At 41.8% G+C, this 27712-nt stretch overlaps 1 protein-coding gene across 3 annotated transcripts; it reads right to left on the reverse strand.

The window, feature by feature from the left end:
* Window positions 1-314: 314 nt before the first annotated feature.
* On the reverse strand, window positions 315-24387 carry FAM168B (family with sequence similarity 168 member B). 3 transcript variants are annotated; one of them, XM_041416150.1, is made up of 7 exons: window positions 24369-24387; window positions 17876-17956; window positions 13868-13951; window positions 9622-9764; window positions 8380-8557; window positions 6543-6672; window positions 315-5268 (listed from the first exon to the last, which is right to left on the reverse strand). In XM_041416150.1, exons 2-6 carry the CDS (start codon window positions 17943-17945, stop codon window positions 6560-6562), a joined length of 588 nt encoding a protein of 195 aa, XP_041272084.1. In that variant the 5' UTR covers window positions 17946-17956; window positions 24369-24387; the 3' UTR covers window positions 315-5268; window positions 6543-6559. The 3 variants fall into 3 exon arrangements, with proteins under 3 accessions (XP_041272084.1, XP_041272083.1, XP_041272086.1); XM_041416149.1 differs by lacking the exon at window positions 24369-24387 and adding an exon at window positions 23971-23989; XM_041416152.1 differs by lacking the exon at window positions 24369-24387 and adding an exon at window positions 18274-18282.
* Window positions 24388-27712: the final 3325 nt, after the last annotated feature.

The raw sequence follows: 27712 nt of genomic DNA on the forward strand, positions 1-27712 counted from the left end.
TTTAAGCTATAAAATAAAACCTCTCAAACCCCAGAAATGTCTCAAAACGGAACAAGCAGGGTTGAACGTCTTTACCACACTCTCAGACAGGACAACTTAGGGCAGCTTAATTCCCCACTGGGGAGCCTTTGCCACTGTGTTCTGTTAGGCATGAAGAAATCTTACTGATCACTCATCCTATTTCAACCTTTTACTTTGCTTCCATCAATCACCAGATTCCATCAGCTTGAAGAGTTTAAATGCACCATACTGTTCTCCAGCACAGAATGTTTTCTGGAAGGATGTCACCAAAGACAGTAGGAAAGAAACCACAATAAGCAACACAAGTCAATCTTTATTGAAAACTGAAGTATTAATACATAACAATTCTTGTTACAATAAACGTGCTTTTAAGAATTTAAACTTGAGCTCATCTACTCATTGAATTGCATAAAAAATAAAAAAAGTATGAATTTTCACAATTGAACTGGCTCAGAATGGAGCCTCCACTCTTTGTGTTGATGCAATAGTTCAATGCAGGAGTGAGTGATGCCTTAAAACTTATTCTGGAAGACAACATTGACCTAAACTTAAAAAAAAAGTACCAATACAACTGTTCCTAAGACAGTTTTAAAAAAAGTCATAAAAAGGAAACCTGTGTCTATTTCATAACAAACATGGAGAACTATTACTGGGGCCTCTTGTACTTCCATTGCATGCACTCACTTTTTTAGATCTTAAGACAGGAGGGCAGCCAATAATAGCATTACAATTAAAAAAAACCCACTAACAAATCCCTTCTACTTAAAACAAGTCTGTACAGCAGCCAGCTAAAAAAGCTTTCCCAGTTTGCCTGCTAAGTGCCCAAAAGTCACAATCAGTTTAGAAAAGTCATGTTCATTTTCTTGATGTTGAAACTTCAGGGCCCATAAATTGTCCAGATGTAAAAGTCACAAATGGACCCTTACTACATGTGAAATTCAGATGTTTCAGTGTTATATGCAACCTGCACAAGAAAAGGTTTCTTGTCCCCACTGTTCCTCTTCCCTCTCTGGTGCCTACAGGACACCTTGCCTGCCCTCAGCACCCTGGGCAGAGGCTCCAGACTGCCCAGAGTCCTCCCAGCAGATGGGAACCAGCTCAGCTCTGGGCCAGCCCTGCACAAAATGCCCGACCCTGCTGCAGGTGCTCCTGCCCTGTGGCATTTCACCTCCTCGTGTGAGGGGCTCTGCAGGAAGCCTAGAGCTGACACAACACAGGATTAGAAACTGACACTTCTTAATGAGAACAACATGAGTGAGCTGAAATGGCCACGGCCGTGTCTTTTACAGCCTTGCCAAAGGCTGGCTCACAGGGCTGAGGAACCTGGGCTGAGCTGGGGCAGAGTGGGGCTGTGTCCTAAGGAGCACTGCACAAACACAGCCCAGGCAGCCACGGAGCAGGCACAGGCACAGGCTCTGTGCCATGCCTCCAGCTCCTGCTGGAGCGTCACTATTGCTCACGTTCCTAAGATGGGAGGTTTCACACACACAGGAGTTACCACCCCTGGCATGAGTTTGACCCTAGAGTTAGTGGTGGTGTCAGACTGACGTGCTTACCTATTTGAGCAAACCCGAATGAACAGTGTGGAACACTGTGCTGAAGCACTGGGCAGTGAGTCCAAGTCAATGCTCTTGCCTCACTAGCCAAGGAGCAGTGAAGGCAGGACACTCCACGGAGAGCAGCCCACGCTGAGTACCCTGGTGCACAGCTCTGTACCATCAGCTCTCCTGACACCAGCCAGACACGGTGGCACTGAGGGGTGGTGGTTTGCTTCTGTTGTTTGGTTAGCTTTATCAGTGGATGGAGCGAAACAAGGAAGAAAGAAAATAAAGGACTTGATCACCTACAGCTGCATCTAAGCATTTAACTTGCATAGTACACTCAAAATGAAGCTTTCTTGAGCGGCATTCCTGCGTGTCTCCTAGAAACTCCAAACAGGAGAGGGTGACAACAAGCACAAGCAACATCTAGCAGTAGGTTGTCTCTTTTCCTTCCTGGTGTTTAGTTAACCACCACCACACTGACTAGGGCTATGTGGTTTTGGTACCAATTATTAGCCATTCTTCTTTCGCTGCTGCTACATTTAAAAGACATCTTCATCAGCTGTTACTGACATAGGGAATACCTTGGTTTTTAAAAAATACTTTATCTAGACGCAACACTTGAAATTTGAATTAAAAAAAAAATTTCTTGGACTTCTCTCTTTGTTATTGCTGTAACAGTTATTTTCAGTTCCAGGTTTATAGTAGTATTTTTTTTTTAGTCATATAAAGCTGCCATAAAAGTTTTCTTTTTTTAAAGAGAAGCTTCATCTGAAATGTCTCTACTGCACTAGCTCTTTTAATTTGCTGAGGAGCTTTAGTGCAAACACATACTGCGCTTTCATTTATAAAGGAATTCTAAATAGGGAATGTTATATAAAAAGCAGGAGAGAATGTTTCGTAAGACCCTCACTGTGTAAACGCCTATTTAATGATGTACAGTTTCCCCCACTGCAGTTTTATATCGATGCTTTCTACTATCTGCAACAAAATACCACTGAGATAGTTATATATACACATATTCCCCCTTCCCCTGCACTGTGCTTTTGGTTACTTTTCAGAAGAACTCCTGGAGACAAGCTCCAGCCTCCCAGTAGGATCAGAATCGCTCAGGACTGGAAGGTGCAGTACCTTTGAAAAAGGTACAGTTTCTCCCTCCTGGATGAATCCCATAATGCAACTTAGAAAAAAAAGTGCTCAAGTAAGTGAGACTGCCTAAGCATTATGGAATACTACACGGAGACCAATTCCAAGATGACATTTAGGAATCTGAAGTTAGAGCAAATATACAGGAAGTTATATTCATTCCTTAACTATTTCTCTATTGCAGCATTCACGCAAGTTCTCTCCTATGACTTTAGTTCATGGTGATGAGACAGAAGACAGCAAGACTTCCAGCCTGGCCCTCACAGCTCCTCCCCAACACAGCTCTGCTCCAGCGCTCAGCTCCTGGTCAGAACCACGCTCAGAACGAGCGCCCTGCGCTGGTGCTCACTGTGCTCTGCCACACCTGACTGATCACAGCTGCAAATCTAACACACGCACATGGAATTGTTACAAGACTGAACAAAGCAGTACACATTCAACTAAGTTTGTCTTGGATCATTTTCTGCTCCATATAAAAACATATGGAAATCCCTAAGCTGCAGTAAGTGCTCATGAGTAAGGTCGAAAGTACTCATTCCAACAACATAGTTATGTTCAAGGCATTAGAAATAAGGGGGCCATCCACTGACAGTGATTCATGCAAAATAAACCTAAACTTTATTAAAAAAAAAAAAGGGTACAAAATACAGAGAGTGCTTACTGTAAAAAATAAAGTTACTGAAGGCTCTAACCACCAATGGGGTATGAAGGTACACAAGCCTCTCACCAGGGCAGAGTACTGGGATGGCAGCACTAAATCAGAACTGATGCTACCCCAAATCAGCTGCCAAACCTGTACAGGAGCAGAACACCCCAAAACAAAGCATAACTAAGATACACAGCTTCAAAAGATTTAATTCTGAATGGAAGTTAACCTACAGAACAAGACAGCCTGATATACCTCTGTGTAAATGCTTAAAAGGGAACAACATTTTATATCCATTTACTGCATAATTTATTGCAGGCAGAATGTATAAAAAAAAATTGCATCTTTCTGGAATTGTAAATCAAGCAGGTTTAAGAAGAACCTCGGTTTTAATGTGCAATATTCAAATTTAAAAATTTAAAATCTCCCCCATAACAATTTTGGTATACAAATGGGTTCCAAGGCTAGCCCTTTATCCCCACAGCATTTGCTTTGAGGTACTTTAAAAATTGAAGTTGCAAGAAAGAATATCACAAATGACTCATTGCAATGAAATGCTAATCTGCAGTCGAGTCTTATTTTACGTGCTTCCAAGTGCAATTTAGGAAGTAAAAAAAAAAAAAGAAAATACTAAGAAAACACATCAAACGGTTGTAACCAACAAATGGCTCCTACTTCAATTACAATTATTTTCATGAAAAAAAACCCCAAAACGAAACTGCTATTTAAACCCTCTATACTCTGGCAGCCCTACTACAGGGTATCCATAGTCCATACTGCAAGTAGATAATAAGGAAATTGTGTTAAAATGATTTGTTCCCCTTTAACATACTCATCAGGCACACAAGCTTTCCTCAGAATAACATGCAGCTGAACTCTGTTGCAGAAAGCCCTTGCACTTCTTAAGTTTCTGGAAAGCAAGCTGGATCAACTGCACATATGTTTTCAACTGACTACAACATTCTTTAGGAAAAACAGCACGAATTTGCTCAACTGAGAACTAAAAGGAAGTGTTTTTCTATGAGTCTGTGTGGCAGTCTCACTTTGACACATCTTGCATTATCTGAAAGATAGCACTGGATAGAAATCTCCCCAGGACATGCTATTCATTCTGCAGGTGATACCACCTCCTACTATTCCTAAGAGCCAGTTTTGCCTCGAGGAAGTTTGCCTTATTTACTGGCACACACAGCATTACCTTCGTCATTTAATTCTGATCCTTAAGAACATCTGTATAACACTGATTCCATACAATGAAAATGAAAAGGTATGAAGTAAACTAACGGTGTGCGGGATGTCTACAGCTTGTCTGACTCATTTTCCAGTCACTCCAATTTATTAGTTGAATTTGAAAAGAACACATCACTTAAACAAAAATATGCCCCTTTTAAACTGGCAACTCCATCAACCTGAAACAGGCTGAAGCACTCATCTAATGTATGTTATGGCATTCTAGAAAGAAACTCACTTTCATGATTCTACCTTGTCAGACCCTGCATACATTACAACAGTGCATTAGTGATACAAGTTGTAAAATACTTCTCGGTTCCTTTGGATTTGCATATGATGGTTTTTGCATCAGTCACTGCAGGTAGATTGAGCAAGCTTTGTTTTTGTGTTTTAACATGCATTCAACTAGATATGGATCAGAATAAATTTATACTCCCTTTTTATCATTATAATTAGCTAAAAAATTGCAAGACAGTCCACAAAACAGGATTTGCTTTAAGACTAACTGCTGGAGTTCCAAGATGTAAGATATGCAGCACTGGAAAATCTTCAGTGATCAGGAATTAGTAGTGTTTAGCCAAGTGTTGAAAGCATTCAGAAGGAAAGTCCTGGTTGGAGGCATGAGGGCTTCAGCACCAACTTTTAAACCTCAATTTCTTGATTGCATATCTCCCATCTTTAAACCTACATTAAGAAGGAGAAAAGAGTGGGAAATACTCTCAATTAGGTGAAATACTATTTGAGTGTGGCAGAACACACTAACATTGCATGCACCACATACACCAACAAATGCCAAGTATTAAATAATGTTGCCCTAGCAGTTATCCTGCCACATTCTGACATAAGAACACACTACATGGACTTGCTCTGGTCATATCCAGTCCAGCTTTCTGTCAGCACCACCATGGTTTTTAAAGTAGAAGATGGAATATTGAGAAGGTATTTCATCCTAAATTTAATTACCAGCAGTCACGTGTTTATTAGCAGCATAATTTTCACTTCTTGTGTTTGTGTAGTGTGAGACTCTTGGTTAAAATACTTCATGAGAAGCATTTCAGATCTGCAGACAGCTGTGTACCATCACAGCAAAATGAGAAATGGCTGCTACATTATTAACTCAAAGAGAATAGGCACCTGCAATCTCAGAACCCTGTACTTCTGACTGCTGAAACAGAAATCCAGAAAAAGTTAAAACTAAGTTCACTTTCGTCATAAACTAAATGGACTAAAAGCGAAAATTTCAAGTTCAGTTGGTCTGACTGGTTTCTAATTCAAATGAAGCTGTTTTCAACTCATGCTAAAAATAACCAAACAAACTGAAATGAAGTGGGTATCACAAAAACATTAGTCCTCGTGTCAGTTTGACACAGATTACAGCCCCAAAATCCACCCCACGTTATAGCAGATTTCAAAATGAAACTCCTTTTCTTGAAACACATGACCTAAATTTTGGTTCACACTAAAAATGCTTTTTCCATGCTGACTGCATGAAGTATGAACTGATACTTACCTGGAACAGAGTGAATATATGAAATTATCTCAAGGTTATCTGTTTCAGCAGCTTGTGACAAATATTCACCCTCTGAGCAAGGCAAAACACCTTGCCTACATATTTAGCCAATCACAGATAATTTGACTACCAAGTGAAAATACATTCAATTCAGGAATCACAGTACTGCTGAATTTAACAATTACCAATAATTCCAAATTGCTGCATACATTTAATTCCAGATGTATTTTAGTAAGGCCAACTTAGGGCATATTTAAGAATCATGCATCATGAAAATGATTCATGACTTGTGAAGACACAGACCACTCAAGAAACCCCAGCAGGATTTTTGAGTATTCCTGCTCAATTAAGATTACTGCAGAAGAACCCCCTCATTGCAAAATGTCCCCCAGAGAACCTGAAATGCTGTTGTTTGTAATAAAGATTAACTGCTTCCAATGCAACTTACACTGACTGCCAGGATGATCACCACTGTGGGGGCACATAACTATAGGTTGGTGTTCCTGGAGCCCGATACGTGGGCATAGTAACTGGATGAGGGGCTACTGGAGTTGGGGAATGAGTTGTCAACAAAGTACCTGGAAGGAAGAGAACAGTTTTTCAGTAAGCAAAAATTCTTCTAGAGAGGGGAGGAAAAAAAAAAAAAACTAGAGAGGGGAGAAAAATCTAAGTAATTTTAAAGACAATTACCATTACAATTTACTCATCGCCAAAATTACCATTATTGTTTTGCATTCCAGTCCCAATCTTCTTCAAACCTTTATGCTGAGGGCCACTTTAGCCCAGTGGATGTTTAGGCCAATGCATACAAAGATATTCACTAGTCAAAAATAGCTCTAGCAGAAACCCTGCAACATAAGCAACTCTCCCCACAGCAGGCTTTACATGCCATTAAGAACATTGAGGGTAGAGATAACTTGACTGATAAATAAGAATAAATTAGTTCATGTTTGCATTATTACAGATACAGAGCTTTCCTCACAAAGCTCTTTTAGCTCAGTTTGTGACTCCTAACTCCTTTAGTTTGGAAGTTTCTCAAATTAAATTACAACTTTGACAGGATACAAACCAGAATCTCAAAACAAACTTCTGGCTCTTGTTTATTAGATTTTTAAATTAGCATCCCTTGAGTGAATGTGGAGCTTTCTTTGTGACTTAACACCCAGCAAATAACAAAGCATGACACCCCCTCAGCAAACACTCAGAGATGATACTGAATTATTGATTAAACACCATTCTCTCCAAAAGATTGTGCCAATATGAAGGACACATCCCCAGCCATTTCCCATGACAAAGAGGACCTGCAGGTAGTACAAACACATGAAGTGTTCTATCTCAAGACAAGGAAGGCCTGTGATATGAGGGGTGAGCTCAGAACATGGCATTTTCCTCAGCTCTAAGAAGCTGCTGCTTTCAATTGGCAGAGAGAAATGGAGTGGGAAGAGGAAGTCACACTCTCGACACTGGTATGAGGAGAAAGGGTGCAAGACTAAGGGACATTCTATACAGATATAAAGAAAAACTGCTGAATCCATAATACTAACTCTGAAAAGAGGATGTGGTACCTCCATCCTTAGAGGGGATCAATGCACTGCTGAACAAGAACAAACCCTGACCTAGCTGGACTCGCTCAGAAGTGCACTGAGTGCTGTGTCTAGCTCTGGGCCCTCAGTTTGGGAAGGACCTTGGGACACTGAGCACATCCAGAGGAGCCAGCAAGGCTGGAGAGGGGCTGGGAACACAAACCCTGTGAGGAAGCACTGAGGGAGCTGGGGGTGCTCACCTGGAGAAAAGGAGACTCAGGGGTGCCCTCCTCACTCTGCACAGCTCCTGAAAGGTGCCTGTGCTCAGCTGGGGCTGGGCTCTGTCTCCAGCAGCACTGACAGAACCAGAGGTCACAGTCTCAAGCTGTGCCAAGGGAAATATAGGTTGGATATTAGGAAAAAAGTTTTTTACAGAAAAAGAGATAAAGTTCTGGATGGACTGCCCAGGGAGGTGGTGAAGTCACCATCCCTGGATATGTTAAAAAAACCTGGATGTGGCAATGGGTGCCAGGGTTTAGCTGAGGTGTTGGGGCATGGGTTGGACTTGATGATCTTGAAGGCTACTTCCAACCATTCTGGGAATTCTGTGAAGACACACAACCTGCACAAGTCCTTGTGAACTGACATTTGTACGATTTTATCAAGTACACCTGTGGCATCACATTTTGTAAGGAAGCTGTGCTCCCCCCTGGGCTCAAAGGAGAGCTCCCTGAGCAGAAGCCCTGGTGTGAATGCACCCACCTGCTGACATTGCCATGGTGGTCCCAGCCACCATGCCCATGGTGACCCCGTTCCCTCGGGGCGGCGGGATCGGAGCAGGGTACATGGTTGCTGGCATTCCATTGGGCTGCACGACTGTGGTGTGGTGGATTACGTGGGGTGGTGCTGCATACAAAGGCTGTGTGTAGTAAGTGCCTTGCTGTTGGAGAAAAAACAGTGTGTGAAGTAAATACACTGTATCTGCTGGGAAGATAAATGAGAGCTTCTTTCACAAATGTATCATAAAATATAAGTATTACTCTAAATGCAATGAATTTACAGAGCAGAAGCTGAAACATTTACTACAGTGTGTGAAGTAAATATAGTGTATCTGCTGGGGATGATAAATGAGAGCTTCTTTCACAAATGTATCATAAAATATAAGTATTACTCTAAATGCAATGAATTTACAGAGCAGAAGCTGAAACATTTACTGTAACTATTACAATTGTGTTTCACTTGCAATTTAACATTTTATCCCTTTTTAAGGCATTTAGAATAACAGGTGAAGTAGGGATCTTAGTAGATGCTGACTCTGTCTTCAACAATAAGGGCTCATACGTCATTCATTCCCTTCCTTTTGATCCCTTTCATATATGAATCCATGACAGAACTTCTCATTATTTCACAACTTTTTATTCAGTTGCTTTCAGTAAAAGAATACAATGTTTTTTGGCAAATCCAAGTACACTAAGCAGACTGAATAAAACTTATTACATGCTTATTAATCCTCTTCAGCTACTGTTTACATGCCAGGTGAGTTGGCACTACACAAAGGCCAACTTTTCTCTAAAATATCATATTTACTGAAGTGTCCTAATTCTATCCTTTGTAATAGTTTTCAACAGCTTCCCTAGCATGCGACTTGGTAAATCCAAGTGAAATTGCAACAGAAACTGCGTAACAAAAATTATGACAATTTTTACAAAAAAAAACCCCAGGATACTGGTAGTTATAGGATCCAGCAGGTTCTCATAACTGCTGAATTTAGTGTCTCTTCAAAGAGTGAACACATTACCAGTAAGTGCTGAGTAACTGTCAGGCAACAGAGGGTGTAAAATTGAGCACACACTAAATCACTGTATTAGGAATTCTTACTGCAGGTAGCTAAAAATTCTCCCAATGCCCAAAGAAATGAATGAGACGAAAAGCTAAGAGTTCACAGAGCCATGACAGAGAGCACGGAGGTGCCCACAGAGGCACTGTGTGGCTCTGCCCACGTACCTGTGCATACGGGTTCTGCTGGGGGTAGGCACTTCGGACTGGGTACACAGCAGTCTGGTAGGGGTTGGGTGATGACGAGTAGGGCGGCACTGCCCCACTGGTGGGTGAACAGGACACTTTGTACGGGGTGCCCGGCGTGTAACCTGGAACAGAGCACACCTGCATTCAAACACCCGGAGCACGCTGCTCCCCAAAGGCAGGTGCAATGACTTTCACATTCCCCAACTCCATAAGCTTCATGGGAGCACTTGATTTAGTCCCAATATCCAGGCACAAGGTCTATCACCTGCCTAACACCAGCAGCAGCCTGGAAATAGTATTTGGTTGTGTCAACTGAGCATGAAAAGGTAACGTCACTTTATAACAAGTGTATACTTCTACCATTTATTTTTCAAGTCTATGGATATGGGGCAACACGTGCATTTGCATAATAACACATTAAATACCAGGATTTGGCATATTAGGCAGCACCCCTACATAGGGGGACTTGGCACATGTGTCAGTCAGTTCTCCACACACCCCCAAATCATACTGGGAAAACACAGTAACAGTCAACTAACCTGCTGTGAGAGATGATACAGCACAAGAGTAAGAATTTCAAAAGCCAGAATTATCTAAAAACCTCATGATGGATTTTCAGAGAGCCGAGCCAAATCCTGCAACCTCTACTTCAACTTACCTTTATTTCTATTTATTTTCTGGCATTTTCTGAACTGGCTAAAATAAACATGAAATGCTGTACTTTTAAAACACAAACACTGCAAAGTTCAGTGCAACTGAAAATTCAACCTGGAAGGCACTTAGATCCTTAAATCTTCTTTTTGAGTATTATACAAGTAGACATATCCTTAAACATAATTTAAGAATTGTTTTTATACTACAGTAAGACTTCAGATGCCATAAGAATGTGGTTGGCATTCCTATTACAAGGTCCACAAAATCAGCCTGCCTTTGTAAACATTTGGAACTGTGGAATTTTTAGAGGGATAACTGCTGGTTCATAGTGCCCAAAGACAGCTTTTCCATAATTTCTCCAGCCCTCATCAGACAAGGTCTCAGGGTCAGAACAAGGGCTTGAAGAGGCATGGAGGAGATTGTCATATATTGATATATATCTCTATCTATATATAATGTTGATATATATATTTTCTATAATATATCTAATGTTTCTGCATGCTGCACTCCCAAGGTTATTCCATGGCCAGAGTGGGAATATGAACCCCTCAGCAGCAGCATCCAACAGCTTTAACATTCAGGGTAGCACACAACAGGCATGACCAAGTCTGGAGAAAGCATCAAGGCTCTTGCCTGTGCTGCTGTGAAAAGATCTTGGATCTTGTGCAGGTCTACCACACTGGGAAACACAACATCCACAGGTAAAATTTGTAGTTAGCTGGAATTGAATAAACTAGTACCAGGGCAGTGCAAGAAAAACAGACACTTGGTGATTACAGGGGAAAAAAAAAAAAAAGAAAAAACGAAAAAAAGAGAGAGCATCAGAGTAGAGATTAGATTGATTTTAAAAACTGTCAGGAATGGGCTGACTTCAATACAGAGAACAGATCTGAAGTTGTATAGCAGAGAGAATTTGTGGCATTTGTGCTGTCAAAAATCAGTCTGTGCAAACAGCATGATGACACATGACCTTCATTCTTCTTGAAGAAGTCTGGGCTTCTTTGCAATTTCCTGACACCCTTCAAGTTAAAAGTTGCCTAGCTAACAAAGAAATAGGTTGACTGTTTCTTTTTAATAGAATTTTTACCTTAAAAAAAGGTAAAAGCACTTACTCTGAACTCCTGCTTTTAGAGATCCTAAGTATTTCACAGATCCAGCATGCTGAGGAGGTAACTTCTATTAGTATGGGGAGCTATTTGTGGTGAAAACCCCAGCTACAAAATGCTGAACATGAAGAATCACTACAACCACGTCCTCAGTGAAGCCCACTTTCATTCTAATAACCCACTGATGCAGCTGCACAGGCAATTTCTCTTTCATTCTTGCAAAGTGGTAAATCTGCACAAGAGGTATTCTGCCATTGCATTCATTTTTTCTTCTTCATAACACGGAACAAAGACCTTAACAGTAAATGACAGGAGAAGTCAAAATCACAGTAATTTAAGACAGGTACCTGTAAAAAAGCACCCTCTTGTAACAGCAGTGGCACAGCACATTCAAATACTGCTGTGCAATATGAATTTACAAAAGCTTTGATTCTACAAACAAGCTGTTACATCAGAAAGGTTAAAAAAAGATATAAAAACATCCCAGCTGTTAGGACAAAGTACCCCAAGTTGTTATCTGCCTGAATTAGAGGTCTGTACATTTTGAACTTTTGTTCACAGCTTGAAGAGCAGCTAAAAATGAAAGCTATTCTTAGTTCTGAAATAAAAGTGTACTTCCTATTCAACAGCAATAAAGACTAATAGTACTAGTTTTTAAAAATTTAATGACATTCAATGACAATACATGATTTTTATGCATATTTATTGCTTTCTTAGAAGTGAAAAGGTTATTTCTTTGACTTTGGTATACAGCATGAGATATATTCCAAGATTAATCAATGCAAACTAATATTACAACATGACTAAGTCTAACAGGTCAAGAATCTTTGCCAGAATTCCCATGATTTGTTAAATTGATTCCATGCAGCTTATCCTCAGCTTCCTGCAGCAGGATTTGCAAACTGCAACCGGTACTAAGACTGGAGCTACCTTCAGTTACCTGCTCCTAGGATCAAAGCCTACAGCTCCTCCTTAGCACAGGATAAATGCAGGGCAGCACAGAAGGCAGTGAAACTGAAGGGCCTGACAGCAATAAAGCCAATAATAAAAGCCCCCGTGGGGCTCTGCCACCCGAGCTGAGAGCTCCACCCTGATGGGAACTGCTCTCCCTTGAACATGGCTCTTGGGGTAAATCCTGGAGCAATCCCGTGCAGATGCAAGCTGGCATCCCCAGATATGATACTGCTGGCACAGTGGCAATGCCCAGCCATGGGACTGATTTTTTTTTTTTGTTTTTTGTTTCTGGAACCTCTAACATTAATCTGTCTCCTTACTTTAAATTCAAGGCCAAAAACAAGACAAAGTGTGAGTCTGCACTCACTCTGCCTCTAAGCAGCAAACTGAACAGTGACAGAATCCCACACAGTTTCAAGGAAAGCTACACACTTGTAACAGGTGCTGCAGGCAAACATTTGAGATGAGTCTTTTGTCTCAGTAATTGCTGCCACACCCTGAAGAGTCTCCTGGCAGTTAATGAAGTCCATACATTACGAACACTGAACTTCAATACCAAGCAAGCTTCCACAGCATAAGGTTCCCAATTTCAAGCAGTATCCTTTCCTACTGCCATGAATTACACAAGGGCATTCAGGGACAAACTTGGTTATGTGCCACATGTAGCTCTGGAAAACTGGCATGATACATGGAAGTGGAAGAGTTCTGAGGATGCCCAGCTCTGCATTACCAAAGCAATGTAAGGAATTCCTTTCTATACAAAATAACCATAGAGAGAATACTGTTGTTTCAGCATGTTCCTGCTTTAAGTGGAAATTAAACACTTCTGTTTTGTTTCAAGGATTAGCACATTAAAATCATGCTCTACCAGTGAAAGCAGAACTACACAAAAATAACTTTGGTGAGTGCCTTGCTCTTCATGTCTGTTTTCCCACCCCCCCTTTTCCCAGGCTCATCCCATTCCCTTCCTGAAGTGACACACATGAAAGTGCAGTAACCTAAGTCCTTGCCCTGCATCCACAGTAGTGAATCAGCTTTACTCAGCAACCAGGCTTTCCAGACCATCAGCTTGTGCAAAACAATCCTAAGGTCAGAGAGAAGCCAGCAAGATGAACTTGGAAAGATGCAATTTAAGAAAGGGATAAAAAAGAAAAATTTTGAGGATAACACAGAGAAATAAAACAGGAATCTGGAAATGACCAGAAGGATGCAAAGCAAGCAGAGCCATGAAGGAAGCAGTGAAGAGAAATGCAATGCAAATCTCAAGGATCATCTGGGAATACAGAAAAAACAGCTAAAACCACAGCTGTTCCCTTCTTGAAAGGCGCATGTAGTGTGACTTAGGATTATAATATTTTTAATTTATCAGATTATTCCTTATGAGTCATGTTCAAGGTAATATAAAACTTATCCCACAGTACAATTATTGTTGTGAACCCCTACAGCTTTTCCTCATTGTTTCTAACCACTTGCAAAGGTCAGGATCCTGCTGAGACCCCAGTTCCACGTACCTGTTTGGAAGGTAGGATTTGCTCCAGGATACATGTTGGGGGAATAGGCAGGAGCAGCCGCTGCATAGCCCATTGGGAAGCCAGCTGGGAGAGAGAACACACTACAGTTATCTTCTAGACTGACTTTACTCTCAAAGTTCTCATTGCACATGCTTTAACTGAGGCAAGCAAACAGCCTTCAGTCACACCTCCTCACATAAAACACTGCAATCCTCCTCTCCCAAGCCCCCTGAAGATGAATGCTAAGTGAAGAGAACAGCTATGGTTTCACAGGTCCATTCTCTCTTACACCCCCCTTCCAGCCATCTCTGTTGGCCAAGTAACTCTTAAGTAAGTTGCAAAACCAAGTTTTGTGTAACTGTCCTGCACTCCTCCCCCTGGTGGAGGCATTATTTGTGTGACACACAAATAATGCCTTAAGATTTTAGTTTTTGTGTTTTTCATGTATTTGTAATCCTGAGATTCTTTACTCTCTAAGCTCCATATAGAGTATTAGCTACTATCTTCACATTTTGGTCAGACAACAATTCCTCTCCAGGCCTAGGAATAAAAGACACTTCCCAAGAGATGTAAACAAAACTGAGTTTGGGGGAGCAAACTGGGGGGAAATGGCTTCATTACCTGAAGCTGTAACTGAAGATTAACCCTCAATATGCAAATGGACCAAACTTACAAAAGTGTGAAAATCCATGACCCGTGGTCCATTTTTGGGTGTAGCCCCGGGGGGGGGGCTTCATCTGCTCTTCATGTACCTGAAGGCCTTTTAATAAATAGAACTGCTTTTTATTCCCTTAACAGTCTGGCTTCTGTTACTAGGCAGCCCCCCAAAAGGCATCACATACAGTACTTATCTGAATGGACTTTTTCACAGAAATAAATCCCTAGAAGTCAGAGTGACTCTGACTCCAGATCAGAGGTATCTCAAGTAGAAAGTACAAAGCAGTAGCAGCCCAAACTGCTTACTGAATCTCACACATATTTGCTACTACACTGGGTATCAAACAAGCTCCCCAGTTTCAGACACACACTGTGACAGCAGTAATGAGTGATTCACAGAGGTACTGGAAAAATGACAGTGAAACACTTCTGCATCAGAGAACACTGTGATATACTCCTGTGTAAGGCACAACGCAGCATTAGCAAAAGCTTGTTACCTGAAAAGCACAAAGCTTGCTCAGATTAAGTGAGATTTCTGAATTAATCATAGCTATTAGTTTTCCCAAGAACCTATTTACATTATTGAAATCTGTAAAACCAAGTAATGCCTGTATTCAGAAAGATGGAGTTACTACCTCGTTCTGCTCTCTACTTATAAAGATTTCAGCTCCTTCAGATAAAAGGCAATTAATACTTGCATACCCACTGTCAAACTCAGAGTTTAGTTTCAAACTGCTGCTCAAATTTGAAGGGTTTTTATTTCACTGTGAATCCCAGAGTCCTCAGCAATTACTCCCAACAATAAGAATTACTTAGCTCAGGACTAGATATGCTAAGCCAGTTTTGTAAAGCACTCTGTAAACATATCAAGTGACATACACTTGGCACCACTATTAGGTGGTCAGCATGGAGAAGACTAAGAAAAGCCTTAAGCTTAAAAATCAAGAGTTAAAAATAACATCTCCAACATCTCATAACAACTTTTCAGAGTGTAAATAGCTCTTCAGTTTTCAAACTCACAAGCTGCTGGTGGAAAGCTGCAGTACAGCTTAACCTTGCCCAAACACACTACACATCTGCAACAATGTGTGTGGGAAACATTTCCAGTCCTTTCTGTCCTTCTTCACAGCTTCAGCTTCACTGAGGAGCACTGAGCTACTCAAGAAACAGGTCATTTATGGAAAATGTAACTACAACAAGCAGACGTTTTAGCTTCTACAAGGAACTTCAATCCATATGAGAACATTTGAATATTGATTTCTTGCTGCTGTCAAACTATCCAACAGCCTAAAATAGGTGTAGTATAATATAAACAGTTATTAAATATGCAACAGCTTTAGAAACACATTGCCTTTCAGTAATGCATTCCACCTACTGCTGGGTTCCTCACTTTCTATCACCATGCAACCCATGCAAATGCAATGATTTGGAGTGGAGAAAGTGCAGCTTTTAAATTAGGAGAAGCAAAGAAGAGGGACTTAGTCATGCAACATTTAAAAAAAAATGCTAAAATGCAAGTCTACTTTTCATTTTAGACAATGTGCTTTGTATTTATCCCACAGCCTGGACCAGGCAGCTCAGCAAACTTTCTAATGGTGTTAACACATTATTGACTAAGCTGAATTTAAGGGTCACAATTGCATGAGCTGACCAACTGACTGCTGCAAGGGAGAATTCTGAGTAACCACATTGCAGCACGACAGTTTAAGGCACTTCTGCAACAATTCTATTTCAATTCCATATATTTTGGTTATGCAGACTGGCAAATATAAAGTACTTACATCATTTAATACATAGTCTAGTATATATAATAGTAGAATAAAAGGTTAGAGATTGTAATGTTGTTTAAACTGCTATTTACGAATCTACAACAGTATTTTTTCCTAAAAAAATTAAGGTACAACTTGGTTTATAGACAAAAGGCTCAATACAATATGTAGAGGCTTATAAATACAAATCAGAACCTGGTTAATACAAATTTGAGTTAAGAAAATGAAATGAGCTAAAGATATGAAGTTATATTCAAATAATCCATAATAATCCATAATAATCTTTATCTAAAGCATAAGAAAGGCTGGAAAAAGCAATCTATTATAAATATAGAAATAACTGTCCATACATAATATTAATTAGTAAGCCTCTGCTGCTTGCCTTATTATAAGATTACTACAGCTTTTGTAACTCAGACAGAGAGTAAAACCATCATGCAGGGGGTATGGTTACACAGTGTCAGCTTCACAATTTATTACTGCACCATTTCCGTCACTCAACAGACCTAAAAACATTTAAACACATTTTGTGTTTCCCTTGTAAATACTGTAGAAATCAAGGAAGGTACACTAGTTTGAGGAACATGAAAAGCAAAAAATAAAATGCTTTTGAGACAATCAAGCCAATGAACAGAGTTCATTCATGCACGACTATTTAGAAGGAGGAACAAAGAAAAGTAGAACAGGAAAACAAATTCTAGTGCATTACCCAAGGTGAAAAACAGATTTAAGAATGGTAAATACCAGTAGGAAAATATAGTACAGTTACCAAGAATATAAACAGTAGCAGCACAGAATAATTTCTGCCTCTCAACACAGACACCAACTAAATCACAAAACTGCCTCCCTGTAAAAGCTAAAGAAGTTTGACTTCTTATGAAATACAAAGCTGAACAGAAAAGACCCTGCAGCCTCTCCCAGGATGGAAACTCCCTTCTGTCAGAGATAACAGAAAAAGAAAAAAAGACAGCATCAAGACATGCTGCTTGAAATGTCTCCCAGAGGCACAGAGGCTTCTCTTCAGCCTTCCTGGAAAGTTCTGTCCAAATCTAATTTTGCCTCATCCGACTTTTAGACTATAGAGACACCAGAATGAAGCCTCCTTGCACATACATTAGGAGATAGGCAGGGTAACCTAATGAAAAACTCTAAGTCAACGAGAAGCAGATAAAACAAGAAATTAAATGTACTTCTGTTTCAAAAACATTTTTGGCCATTTTCTTGGTGCCACCTTTGATGCCATGCTTTGGGCAGTCAGGGAACAGACAGCATGAACAAGAATTAGAGGATAGAAAGGTTAACAGTGCCAGTCAACTGGCAGCAGAAATAGATTGCCTCCTCTTCTTGCAGGGCGTAATTATTAGAACTCCTAAAATAAGCTGCATTGGAAGAGATACTGAAGTTAGAAATATAACAGAAGAAATAACATCACTCTTGAAATGTCATTTTTTAAATTTAAAAGCAACCTCATCCCAATCCCAAAACAGATTTACATGAAGGCATTCATAAGTAACTATTCCATCTTGACCATGAGCAAAGAGCAGTGTAACCAAAACTTGTGTCAGAAAACAGAGCTGCTTACCTGGATAACCAATTCCTTTGGCATTTGCATAGGGAACCCCAGAAGATCCAGGGCTATACACAGGATTCATGATTTCAGTAACTGAATCAGGAAATAAAAAGAAAATCAGTATTTACTTAAGTACAGGGAAAGCTTGAACTCTCAACAACTAATGCAAAACTGGAAACAAGGAAACATATTGGAAGAAAATGTAACAAATGAAAAAGCAGCAATTCCACTACTTCTCAACATGAAAGCTGGAGCTACAGGCAGGAAAGAATCACTGCAGGAAGAAGTTTCAAAGCATCCCAACCCTCAATCAGCCAGAGAATGTCTCAGGAATGAAACATTCCCTGTTGTGGAGCACGCTTTCAAAATATTTCCATAGCCCAGAGCTCCCCCGTGTGATCCAAACCCACTGCAGGGGTTCTCCTGTGCTGGACTTCTCTCCTCCTGCCACCTGTCAATCACTCAGCACCTCCCCACCATTTATCAATCACTCAGCACCTCCCCACCATTTATCAATCACTCAGCATCTCTCTGCCATCTACCAACCTTGTTTTCTTCCCAGTTCTTTCCTGAAGCCTCTAGCCAAGGGGTGCAAATAAATACTCATGGCCTATTCTTACTGGCACTTGGAGCCTGGCACCCCAGTCCTTTACTATCAAACATTCAACTACTACAGAAGCAAGTGGCAAAAGACTGCACTCAGCCAGCCAGCCCACATCTCTGTCTTTGTTTACTTCCTGCCAAGTTCTTCAGAGCCTGTGACAAACTGACAGTCTTGTCCAGTCATTTCTGAATGATGCACTCACACAAAAACCAGGCTCCTACGGCCAGCATCACCCACAGGAATAAAACCAAATCCTGTTTTAAAAAGAACCTTGTATGCAACCACCAAGAAAAAGAAAATTGCGTTGAAGATGCTTCTCAAGTGCCTCATACAGGAATGCTGTTCGCAACAACTATTCCAGTATTTTAGGAAAAAATCTTCATATTTAAAGCTCAGTATCTTCAATCATCTGATTTTCTGTATATATAGGTAGATAGATATACACGGATCTCCCACTTCACAGGGGAGGTTTACACTGTATATGTGAATAAGGTTCTTCCCCCACAGCGTGGCTGGGCACTGAACAGGCTCCCCAGGGCAGTGCTCAGAGCACCAAGCCTGACCCAGCCCGAGGAATGTTTGGCCAATGCTCCCAGGACATGGTGGAATTCTTAGGGTGCTGTGCAGGGCCAGGAGCTGGACTGATTGTCCCTGTGTATCCTTTCCAACTCAGGACATTCAGTGATTCTGCCTGCAAGCACCCAAGACAGAAAGGCACTCTATGAAACCAGATTTTCTTATTAACTGCTAATAGCTGACACTTGAACTTCCTCTGCTACATCTCGAGATGCTGCCTAACTTAAACCAACTGGATGTTAAGCAGTTAAACACAGCTTAAGGAAATTTTGTAAATAAAATTTATGAAACAAGGAAGTTTAATGACACACACACTACCTTAGTTCCAGAATATGTTATGGCAGGAATCCAAGTGGAGTTTATCAGTATAGCTGCACTGATAAACCCAGGGTAAGTGACTCTATAAAGCATAAATAGTTGGCTTTTTAAAGCAGCACTAAAACCAGCTCTGTGCCAAGAGAATTAGCAGCACCTGGTACACAACAGATATAAAACTGCCATTTGTGCAAAATTAGGAATCGGTAAGTGCTGTCAGAAAGTTTATAATCAGGTTTCATAAAACACTCCAAGTCAACATAAGATAATTACAAGATTCATCAGTTTCTTGGGCTTCCTCCTCTCACTTTCCCACAATTCTAACACAGAACTGCCTTTTATTTCAGATCCATACGTGATTACACATCAAGAAAACAGAATCCACCGAGTTACAAACCAAACAAGCTGCCATTTACATCATTTAGGATGAATAAAGTTCCCCAGAGCAGCATGTTTTAATCACCTGACCCACATCTAGAGCCATTTGAAACAAATCTCTTTGAAAATGTTCTATAGCAAGCTATACTTCAAGAATAAAAGAAGTGCTTATAGTGCTATATATAGTGCTTAAAGTGCTATATTCCACTGAAGCCCTGTGGAGTTTTAGCAGCATTAACTCTGTGCCACAATCAACAGGTGTATTTTGCTGGACCAACATTTTCTTTTAGCAAGGCTGCTCTTTTCTCCCATAGCTTCTTCAGTGTATCCTTCTCCCTCAAGTCTAACTCTCACTTACTTGAAAACTTTCAATCTGTTCCCTTTATATCTCCCTGCACTTTCTTCTCATGTGCATTTCTGCTTCTCTTTCAATGTTGATTGTCACGTTTTGTCTCTAAATTTACAAAATCCTTAGGGGCTCAAGCTCCACTTCTGTTTCAGCATTTCCCATTTTTGGGGTTAAAGCCTTAAGGAGATGGATAAACCTTTCCACTCAAATAACACAGGGCTCTCCCACACCCTCATATCCCACAAATGTGCTGCTCCTCCTTGCAGTCCCTACAGCAATTAGGAGAAAAGACTCTGGAACAGTCTCACCATTCTGAATGGCAGTGAACAAAAAGAACTGTCAGGTGGAAAATCAGCAAGGGCCTTATGTGAATATTTAGGCAAAATACACACACACAAAAAAAATCCAACTATTAGAAATATCAGTAGACAAGGACTGCAGAACAACACGGACACACACTACGGGAGATGGCTTAAAGAGAAGCCACGCAAAAATGAAGAGGTAGAGGAAATGGATAGAAAATGTCAGACAACACAGACCTGATCTCAAAGGAAGTACAGACTGACAGAGAGGAACTCCACTTAAGTAAGGGGGGAAAGCCCCTAATGACACTGGTGGCCTCGAGCTGTTCACTTCCACTACAAATGAATCCATGCTTCCAACTTCACATGTGTACACACACACAAATCAATTCAACTTTGGTGGGACAGGGATGTACTTTCACCACTGACAGACAAGTCAGAGCCACCAGCCTACACAAAGCGCTCACAGTCTGCAATGCAGACTAAATGTCAGACCACTTCTAATTAAAAATAATTCTTTTCAGGTCTTCTCTGAAGGACCCAACATGTGTAAGTATAATTATGTAGTATTACCCAGTGGTTGCAATCATCCCACTCTTACCATAATTGTACTTGGAAGGGCATCTGTTATACTGAGATGTGGAACCTTGCAGTCCACTTCCCTGGAATGCTCCAAGTCCACATCAAACACCAGGGAGGATTGGTATAAAGGGAACCTAAAGAATTCGTGTCTTTCAACTGCTTTGTTGGCATTCCCTCCAAAGCATTCTCATGTTAATGAATATGCAAATAAGTGTCTACAGTGCATCATCTGTATATAAATTGCACAGAGCTAACTGTATACGAATTACCCTTTCAGCTGAAATGAAGGCAATCATACTTATTAAAGATGCTCTGATTAAAGAGTGCACAAGGATGCTGAGAAGAGCAAACCTTCACCTTTCACTCTTGCTAAAGCCAGGCAATCAAACTCAGTTTCCATCAGGCCTGTTAGATCTCACCTTGGTGCAGAGACCAGGACAACCACCCTCCTCTAAACCCAGGTTTTGGGAAGCTGAGCACAAAGGCCAACCACTGCTAATGCTGACCAGTTGGATCTCTTTTGCACAGCTTTTCCTGACACACTGAGGACAAGCATGCTTCTAGGAAACTCTGCTTTTAAAAATCATTTCACAGAGATGAATGTAAGAACACACAGATCAATGCAAACACTGAGACAAACTGCACATTCCTTTGCAACACATGCGTTTTCTCTCTTTCAAACACATGTATTTTCTTTCTTTGCAACGCATGTATTTTCTTCAGAATAAGATCTACCAAATGCCATTTAATGCTCTTTTGATGACAATTCCATCACAAGAGCTGGGGAGGAATCTCCAAGTACTTTGGCTGAAGCACACTACTGTGGCCCAGCAATGCTTTCCTTCTAGGATCTTAAGCAGACTCACACACACCAAGTCACTGCAGTGTTTAACATCGATCCATTCTGGAACACTTTCAGAATGTCATTTGCCATGAAATTGCACAATTTGCACTTGCTAAGTTACTTACCATCTTAATAACACTCTACATTTTACCCGTTTGACTTCCAGTCAAAGCATAATACAAGTAAAATACATAAGTGCCTGGTAATGTAAAAGAAGTAATTTCCACTGCTAAGTAACAAAGAAAACAGTTCACGACACTTCAGCTCTTCAAATAACTGACAATTAAAGTCTCAGTTACACTATGTTCTGTTAAACCTTCAGCCACCAAACAGGCCATTTGATGCAAATCCAAGGCCAAATAACAGGCACTTTTCTCAAAATCAGTTAAAAAAGGGGGGTTTATATTATAAAGATCAAGACAAGGCATCCCATGCTGTACTGGTACCGGCAGGCAGTACTTAATTAATTCTATTCATCCAAAGACCTCAAAAATAGTCACTGAATTTTCCCAGGAAGGAGGGGAAGCCTGTTCAGGTGAGGGCAGGGGTTTATGGCAGCCCCGGACCGCAGGCAGCTGGAATCAGTGCTCACAGAAGTGCCACGCAGCTGGCACGCAATCCCTGCACTGGGACCCCTCACCAGGCTAGCGCAGATAAACTGGCTGCCACGATTCTGGGCTCTGCTGGAGGAATTTTGGATAAGGATTGCTAGTTTCCATCTATCAGCTTGAGAGAACTGAGAGACATCCCCAAATGGCCAAGACCAGTTCCAGTGCAAGGAAGGGAGCAGGACTGGACAGTGACAGGACAGACCGAGGCTGCAGAACCACAGCCTAGAAAAGGACAGGTAACAACTCTGCTCAAAGCTCACACAAAGTGAAACACAAAGCTGCGACTCTCATTCCCATGCAAGCCTTCCTCCCCTGCTTGAGTTACAAGACGTCACAGAGAAAAAATAAGACACCTGCAAGCACTCTGTGTTTTGTGTGCATGCCTTCTTTTTTCCTAAGGCTAAAACAGGGATGGAGCAGTTTAGGCTTTTTAATCTTTTCTAGTGAATACAACTCTCACCTGCAAGCCTGATCTAACAAGGGTTTGTTAGGGTTTTTTCCTATGTAAAGAACACCTACATTAACACCAACACTACTTGTACTCGGTGTCAGTAAGGATGGAGACAACGTGATTAGATGTGAAAGACTCAACAGTTTCATGTGTCATTCACACAAAGAAAACCTACACTAAAAACATAACACGACGATCCTGCTTGTGGTCCAACTTGATTTGTACATTGTGGCACTGCTCTAGTCTTCAAAACATCCCAGAACATTACCAAACATATCCTTCTTCTCTTCAAAAAAAAAAAACCCCTTACAACTTATGGAAACATTAAACAAACTGCACAGTATTTCTCAAAGTCTACAATTTCTGTTGTTGCTACGGCACAAGGGGACAGAAGTTGCCAGCTCCAATCCCTGCATCTCCTGTACAGCTTTGAATTTGTGGGTATTATTCTCTCAAACAAGTCCTCAAATCACCAAGTCCTTACTGTAAGAATCACAGAAGCCTGTCTATTGGCAAATTTAGGGGAAGTTCATCAACTATGAGAAACAGAGAAATCAAATTAGAAGAGTACAGCTTCACTACATGAAGGAATTATATTTAAAACTTGTATTTAGCCAAGGAGCTCTACTTCTTCCTAAAATCCTACAAAGCATTTTTTCCTTAAACTAATTTTCCATTTATTCCCTATTACCTTCTGAAATAACATGAAACTGTCGGAGACCACAACGAACACAGAATTTCCAAAAGCCTCCCGAGCCCTCCTCCGTTCGAAGCTCAGAGTTAAAAGTGTGTAATTCCCACCCCAAAGGCGCAGGAAAGGCTGCGTTCCGCCGGCGTGGAACTTTCATGACACTGACAATTACACATCTTGCAGCAAAATCGCATCGGAGCAGACAGAAAGTCTGCTCGCAGGAGGGAACATGCACGCTGCGATTCAACATTCAAGAACAAATCACGCTTCACAGAGATGAATGTAAAAACCCACAGATCGATGCAAGCACTGTGAGACAAACTGCGCATTCCTTTGCAGCACATGTATTTCCCTACTCCTGATTTCCACAGCCGTGCAGACACGCTATCAGAATCAGATCTTACCGAATGCCGTTCTGCCCCCGGGAGCCGGCTGGCTGCCCTCACCGAACCCCTGACTTTTTACCTCTCTCGCAGCACCGATTTCACCGTTCGGCTGCTGTTTCTACGGCTCCAAAGGATGCAGAAAAGCACCGCAAGCCCGGTTTGCACCTCCCCCCTTGCTGCCTCCCCGGAGAGCACCGAGCTGGGGTCGCTGCCCGCAGCTCACAAAGGTACCGGGCACACACGGCCCCCGCACGGCTCCCGCCGCAGCCGCAGCCTCCGGCGCCGGCCGGAGCCCTCACGACGACACGCCGCGTTCCCACCAAGTTCGCAGCCGGACGATGCCGCGCTGCCGCCGGCGCCCGGCCCCGCCGTGCCCCGAGCGCGGCCCGGGGAGGCCGCGGGCCCTGCGCAGGTACCTGTTACGGCCGGAGCCAGTTCCCCTCCGCCGGGAGCGGGGCCCGGCCCCTCAGCGGGGCTGGCCGCAGCTCCGAGCCGTAATGGCCTACTGCGTAATTCCACTGAAGCACCTGGCAGCACAGCTCGCTGGAGCTGCCCTCGGCCTTGGATTCACCCGTGCGGCACAGCAGCTCACCGTGCGGAAACTGAGGCTGGCTGGCACGGTTCTGGAAGTGCCATCTAGTTGTCACGTCTGTTTTTTGAAAACAATCCCGCTTCCATGAAAACCTCTGCAAGCCCTACGGCAAACAGGGTTCGGGAGCTGTACAGAGCTTTGTGAGCGCTCCTTTCGTGGGGAGTGTGCCAAGGATCAGGGACCCTCTGCTGGGGAAAGAGGCAGAGCCAGAGGCTGGAGGTCTGTGTGAGCTGAAATTTAGGGAGAAGAGGGATGGATGGATGGATGGATGGATGGATGGATGGATGGATGCAACAGCCCCTCCAAGGGTGCCAGCAGCCCAGTCAGGCACTCCTGCCACGATGGGGACACCTCCTCAAAACCCCTCCTTTCCCCACAGTTTTTGTTTGCACCCAGGAAACTTTTCTAGAAGTCTGAAGTGCACCAAGCTATGTACAAAACCGAATCAGAAGAGCACAGTGAATTAAAACAGATGGGATTGAACACCCCCATGAGTAACCCCACTGTTAAAAGCACAGGGCTGCTGTCTTTGTGCCAGACACAATTCTGCACACTGTTGTAAGTTCAGCTGTAAGTTCCAGCTTGTCTCCTGGTGTAATTCCATACATCACAACAGGAAATATTCCAGCCCAAACAAAAACCTGATACCAAAGAGATGGCAGAGCAGCACTCTGAGCTCTTACACCCTGGCAGCACATTCAGAAGGCAATCTCTGTCTGGTTTGTGCAATTATTAGTCCAATCTATTAACTATAGATCAGTTGTATGGTGCACAACCCCTGTCAGCCAGGCAAATACACACAATGTGGTTGGATAAAATTACAGTAAAATTGATATAATTGTTAAAAAGGAATAAAACTGGAGACCTTCTGATACTTCCCTTGTGCAGTGCCATATTTTCCGTAGTAAAACGCAGAGGTGATAATGTTCTCTGTAGGAGAAATGCAAATCGATTCTCAGCTTGCTGACATTTATGACAGGCAGGGCAGCTTGCACTTTTCTAATTATCCTCAAATGCCTCCCTCTCGTTGTAACGCGCTTCCCAGAAATGTGAGCTGCCATTCATCCCTCGCTCTGGTCACCTGCGGAGCAATCTTGCAGCAAATGGCAGCTGCAGGACAAGAAGAACGGTGCCATTAATGCAGGAATGAGCAGGAGGGGGCTCGCAAAGAGCGCCCGGCGCTGCCGTGCAGCCCCTCTGAGAGGGGATTGTTTGGGGAGGGGAGAGCGACCCGACTGGGGGATGAGAGGTGTCACTGCTGCGGTGGCACCAAGAGCTGCTGCAGAGGCGTGGGGTGCGCCCTGCAGTCTGTCTGTCCGTCTGTCTGTCTGCGGGGGGACTCAGTTTGCAGTAGGGTGCACCCTGCAGTCTGTCCGTCTGTCTGTCGGGGGGACTCAGTTTGCAGTAAGGTGCACCTGGTAGTCTTCTGTCCGTCTGTCTGTGGGGGGACTCAGTTTGCAGTAGGGTGCACCCTGCAGTCTGTCTGTCCGTCTGTCTGTCGGGGGGACTCAGTTTGCAGTAGGGTGCACCCTGTAGTCTTCTGTCCGTCCGTCTGTCTGTCTGTCGAGGGGACTCAGTTTGCAGTAAGGTGCACCCTGCAGTCTGTCCGTCCGTCTGTCTGTCTGTGGGGGGGACTCAGTTTGCAGTAACGGGCATGTGAAAACACAGGCACTGCAGGGAATTGTGCCGTCCACACTGAGGTGATACTTGCTCCAGAATGATTCCCTGTGTTTGGGGGGGTTTCCAGAGTATTTGAAGCACCCAGCATCCCTCTGTTCTGCACTGCTAAGAGTCTGGCTCCCTTGGAATTGCTGGGACTGCTCGGGAAACCTGTGCATGTCCAGTCCCCTGGGGCTGCCTGAAGGGGCAGACCCCTGCCTTGGGTCCCCCACCCAGTGCCGATGAAACCTCCTGCAACCCCCTGACATTTTTACCCAGCTAACAATCTTGTATGAAACAAACAGTTACTTACTTACTGTCTTCTTTGAACTTTGTGTAGTGTTTTTTGGTTTTTTTTTTTTTTTGGTTTTTTTTTTTTTTTTTTTTTTTTTTTGAAGAACAGCTTTACTTCCTTGTGAAAATTTGAAAAGTTTAATAAAGGACAGTGGGAGACAGAAATAAAGTAAAGGGTTAAAAACGGCTGGGTGCTGGGTATTTAGTTGAGTACACTTGTTATTTTGGAAATACTTTTTATATATTATTTTTATTACATCACTTTGCTATATATTTATAAATAATTATGTAAACTTTTTCCCTAAATTAGTTTACATATTCTAAGAACTGTTTAGTATGGCTCTTTTTTTTTGTTTGTTTGTTTGTTTTTTGGGGGTTTTTTTGGGTTTTTTTTTTTTTGAGTATTCTTTGTGGTTTTAGTTTATTTTTATCACTTTTAGTTTTTTGTTCTTGGTCTACACTGTTTTTAGACAGTGAGTGTTGATAGAATATCTGTAGTAGGTGTTTTCTTTATATGTTTATTGGATGTTATTTCATTTAAGTAGGTATTTTAATATAAGTAAACTTACACCAGCTATTGTATTACGTTTAATTAACAATAGAAACAAAACCTATATTTTTATAATAAAGTAATTTTAACATTATACATATAGAATCTATTTTAATGTTTGCAAAAAGCCAGTACTATAATATGTACCTATAACAATTTTGAATGGTACTGTGTATTTTAAACCCATGATACAAACTATAAAGGAAGCAGTTAAGAACATGGAATGGAGATGTGTGGAGGGTCGTGTTAATTCAGGATACATTTTTATTGCTTGTTGTTCAGCACTCTCAAGTGGCCCTGTATTTAAAAAGTATTCCTAAGAACTGGCAAAAAGGTAATTGAAAAGTAGATTTAGGCAGTTTAGATTGTCCTCAACAAGACTGGTGAATGCTATAAAAGTATTCACAAGCATTTCTCATTTTTAGCTTCTTCCATTCCTACCCCTTTCTTCACCATCCAGGAATTCTCATGCTTTTCCCTCTTATTTTTTTCCACAAGCTCAAAATTCCATCTCTTTAGGCCTTATCATTCTCCTTCATTAAAAATCTTCAAAAATACATGTTTTGATCAAACACTTTGGGTGCAAACCCATTTCAGAGGGTGGCATACAGAAAAGGAAATGTGCAAACTCATTCTGATTTTTGAGAACCTCCCTGACCCATCAG

The sequence above is a fragment of the Onychostruthus taczanowskii genome, unplaced genomic scaffold (genome assembly GCF_017590055.1).
Source record: "Onychostruthus taczanowskii isolate IOZ18803 unplaced genomic scaffold, ASM1759005v1 scaffold51, whole genome shotgun sequence".
Lineage (NCBI taxonomy): Eukaryota > Metazoa > Chordata > Aves > Passeriformes > Passeridae > Onychostruthus > Onychostruthus taczanowskii.

Coding starts and splice junctions, on each gene's coding strand:
- FAM168B (XM_041416150.1), bottom strand. CDS start 17,945: ATGAATCCTGTGTATAGCCCTGGATCTTCTGGGGTTCCCTATGCAAAT. Junction 9,765..13,867: donor AAATCCTACCTTCCAAACAG/GTACGTGGAACT, acceptor GCTCTGTTCCAG/GTTACACGCCGGGCACCCCG. Junction 8,558..9,621: donor AGCAGAACCCGTATGCACAG/GTACGTGGGCAG, acceptor TTTCTCCAACAG/CAAGGCACTTACTACACACA.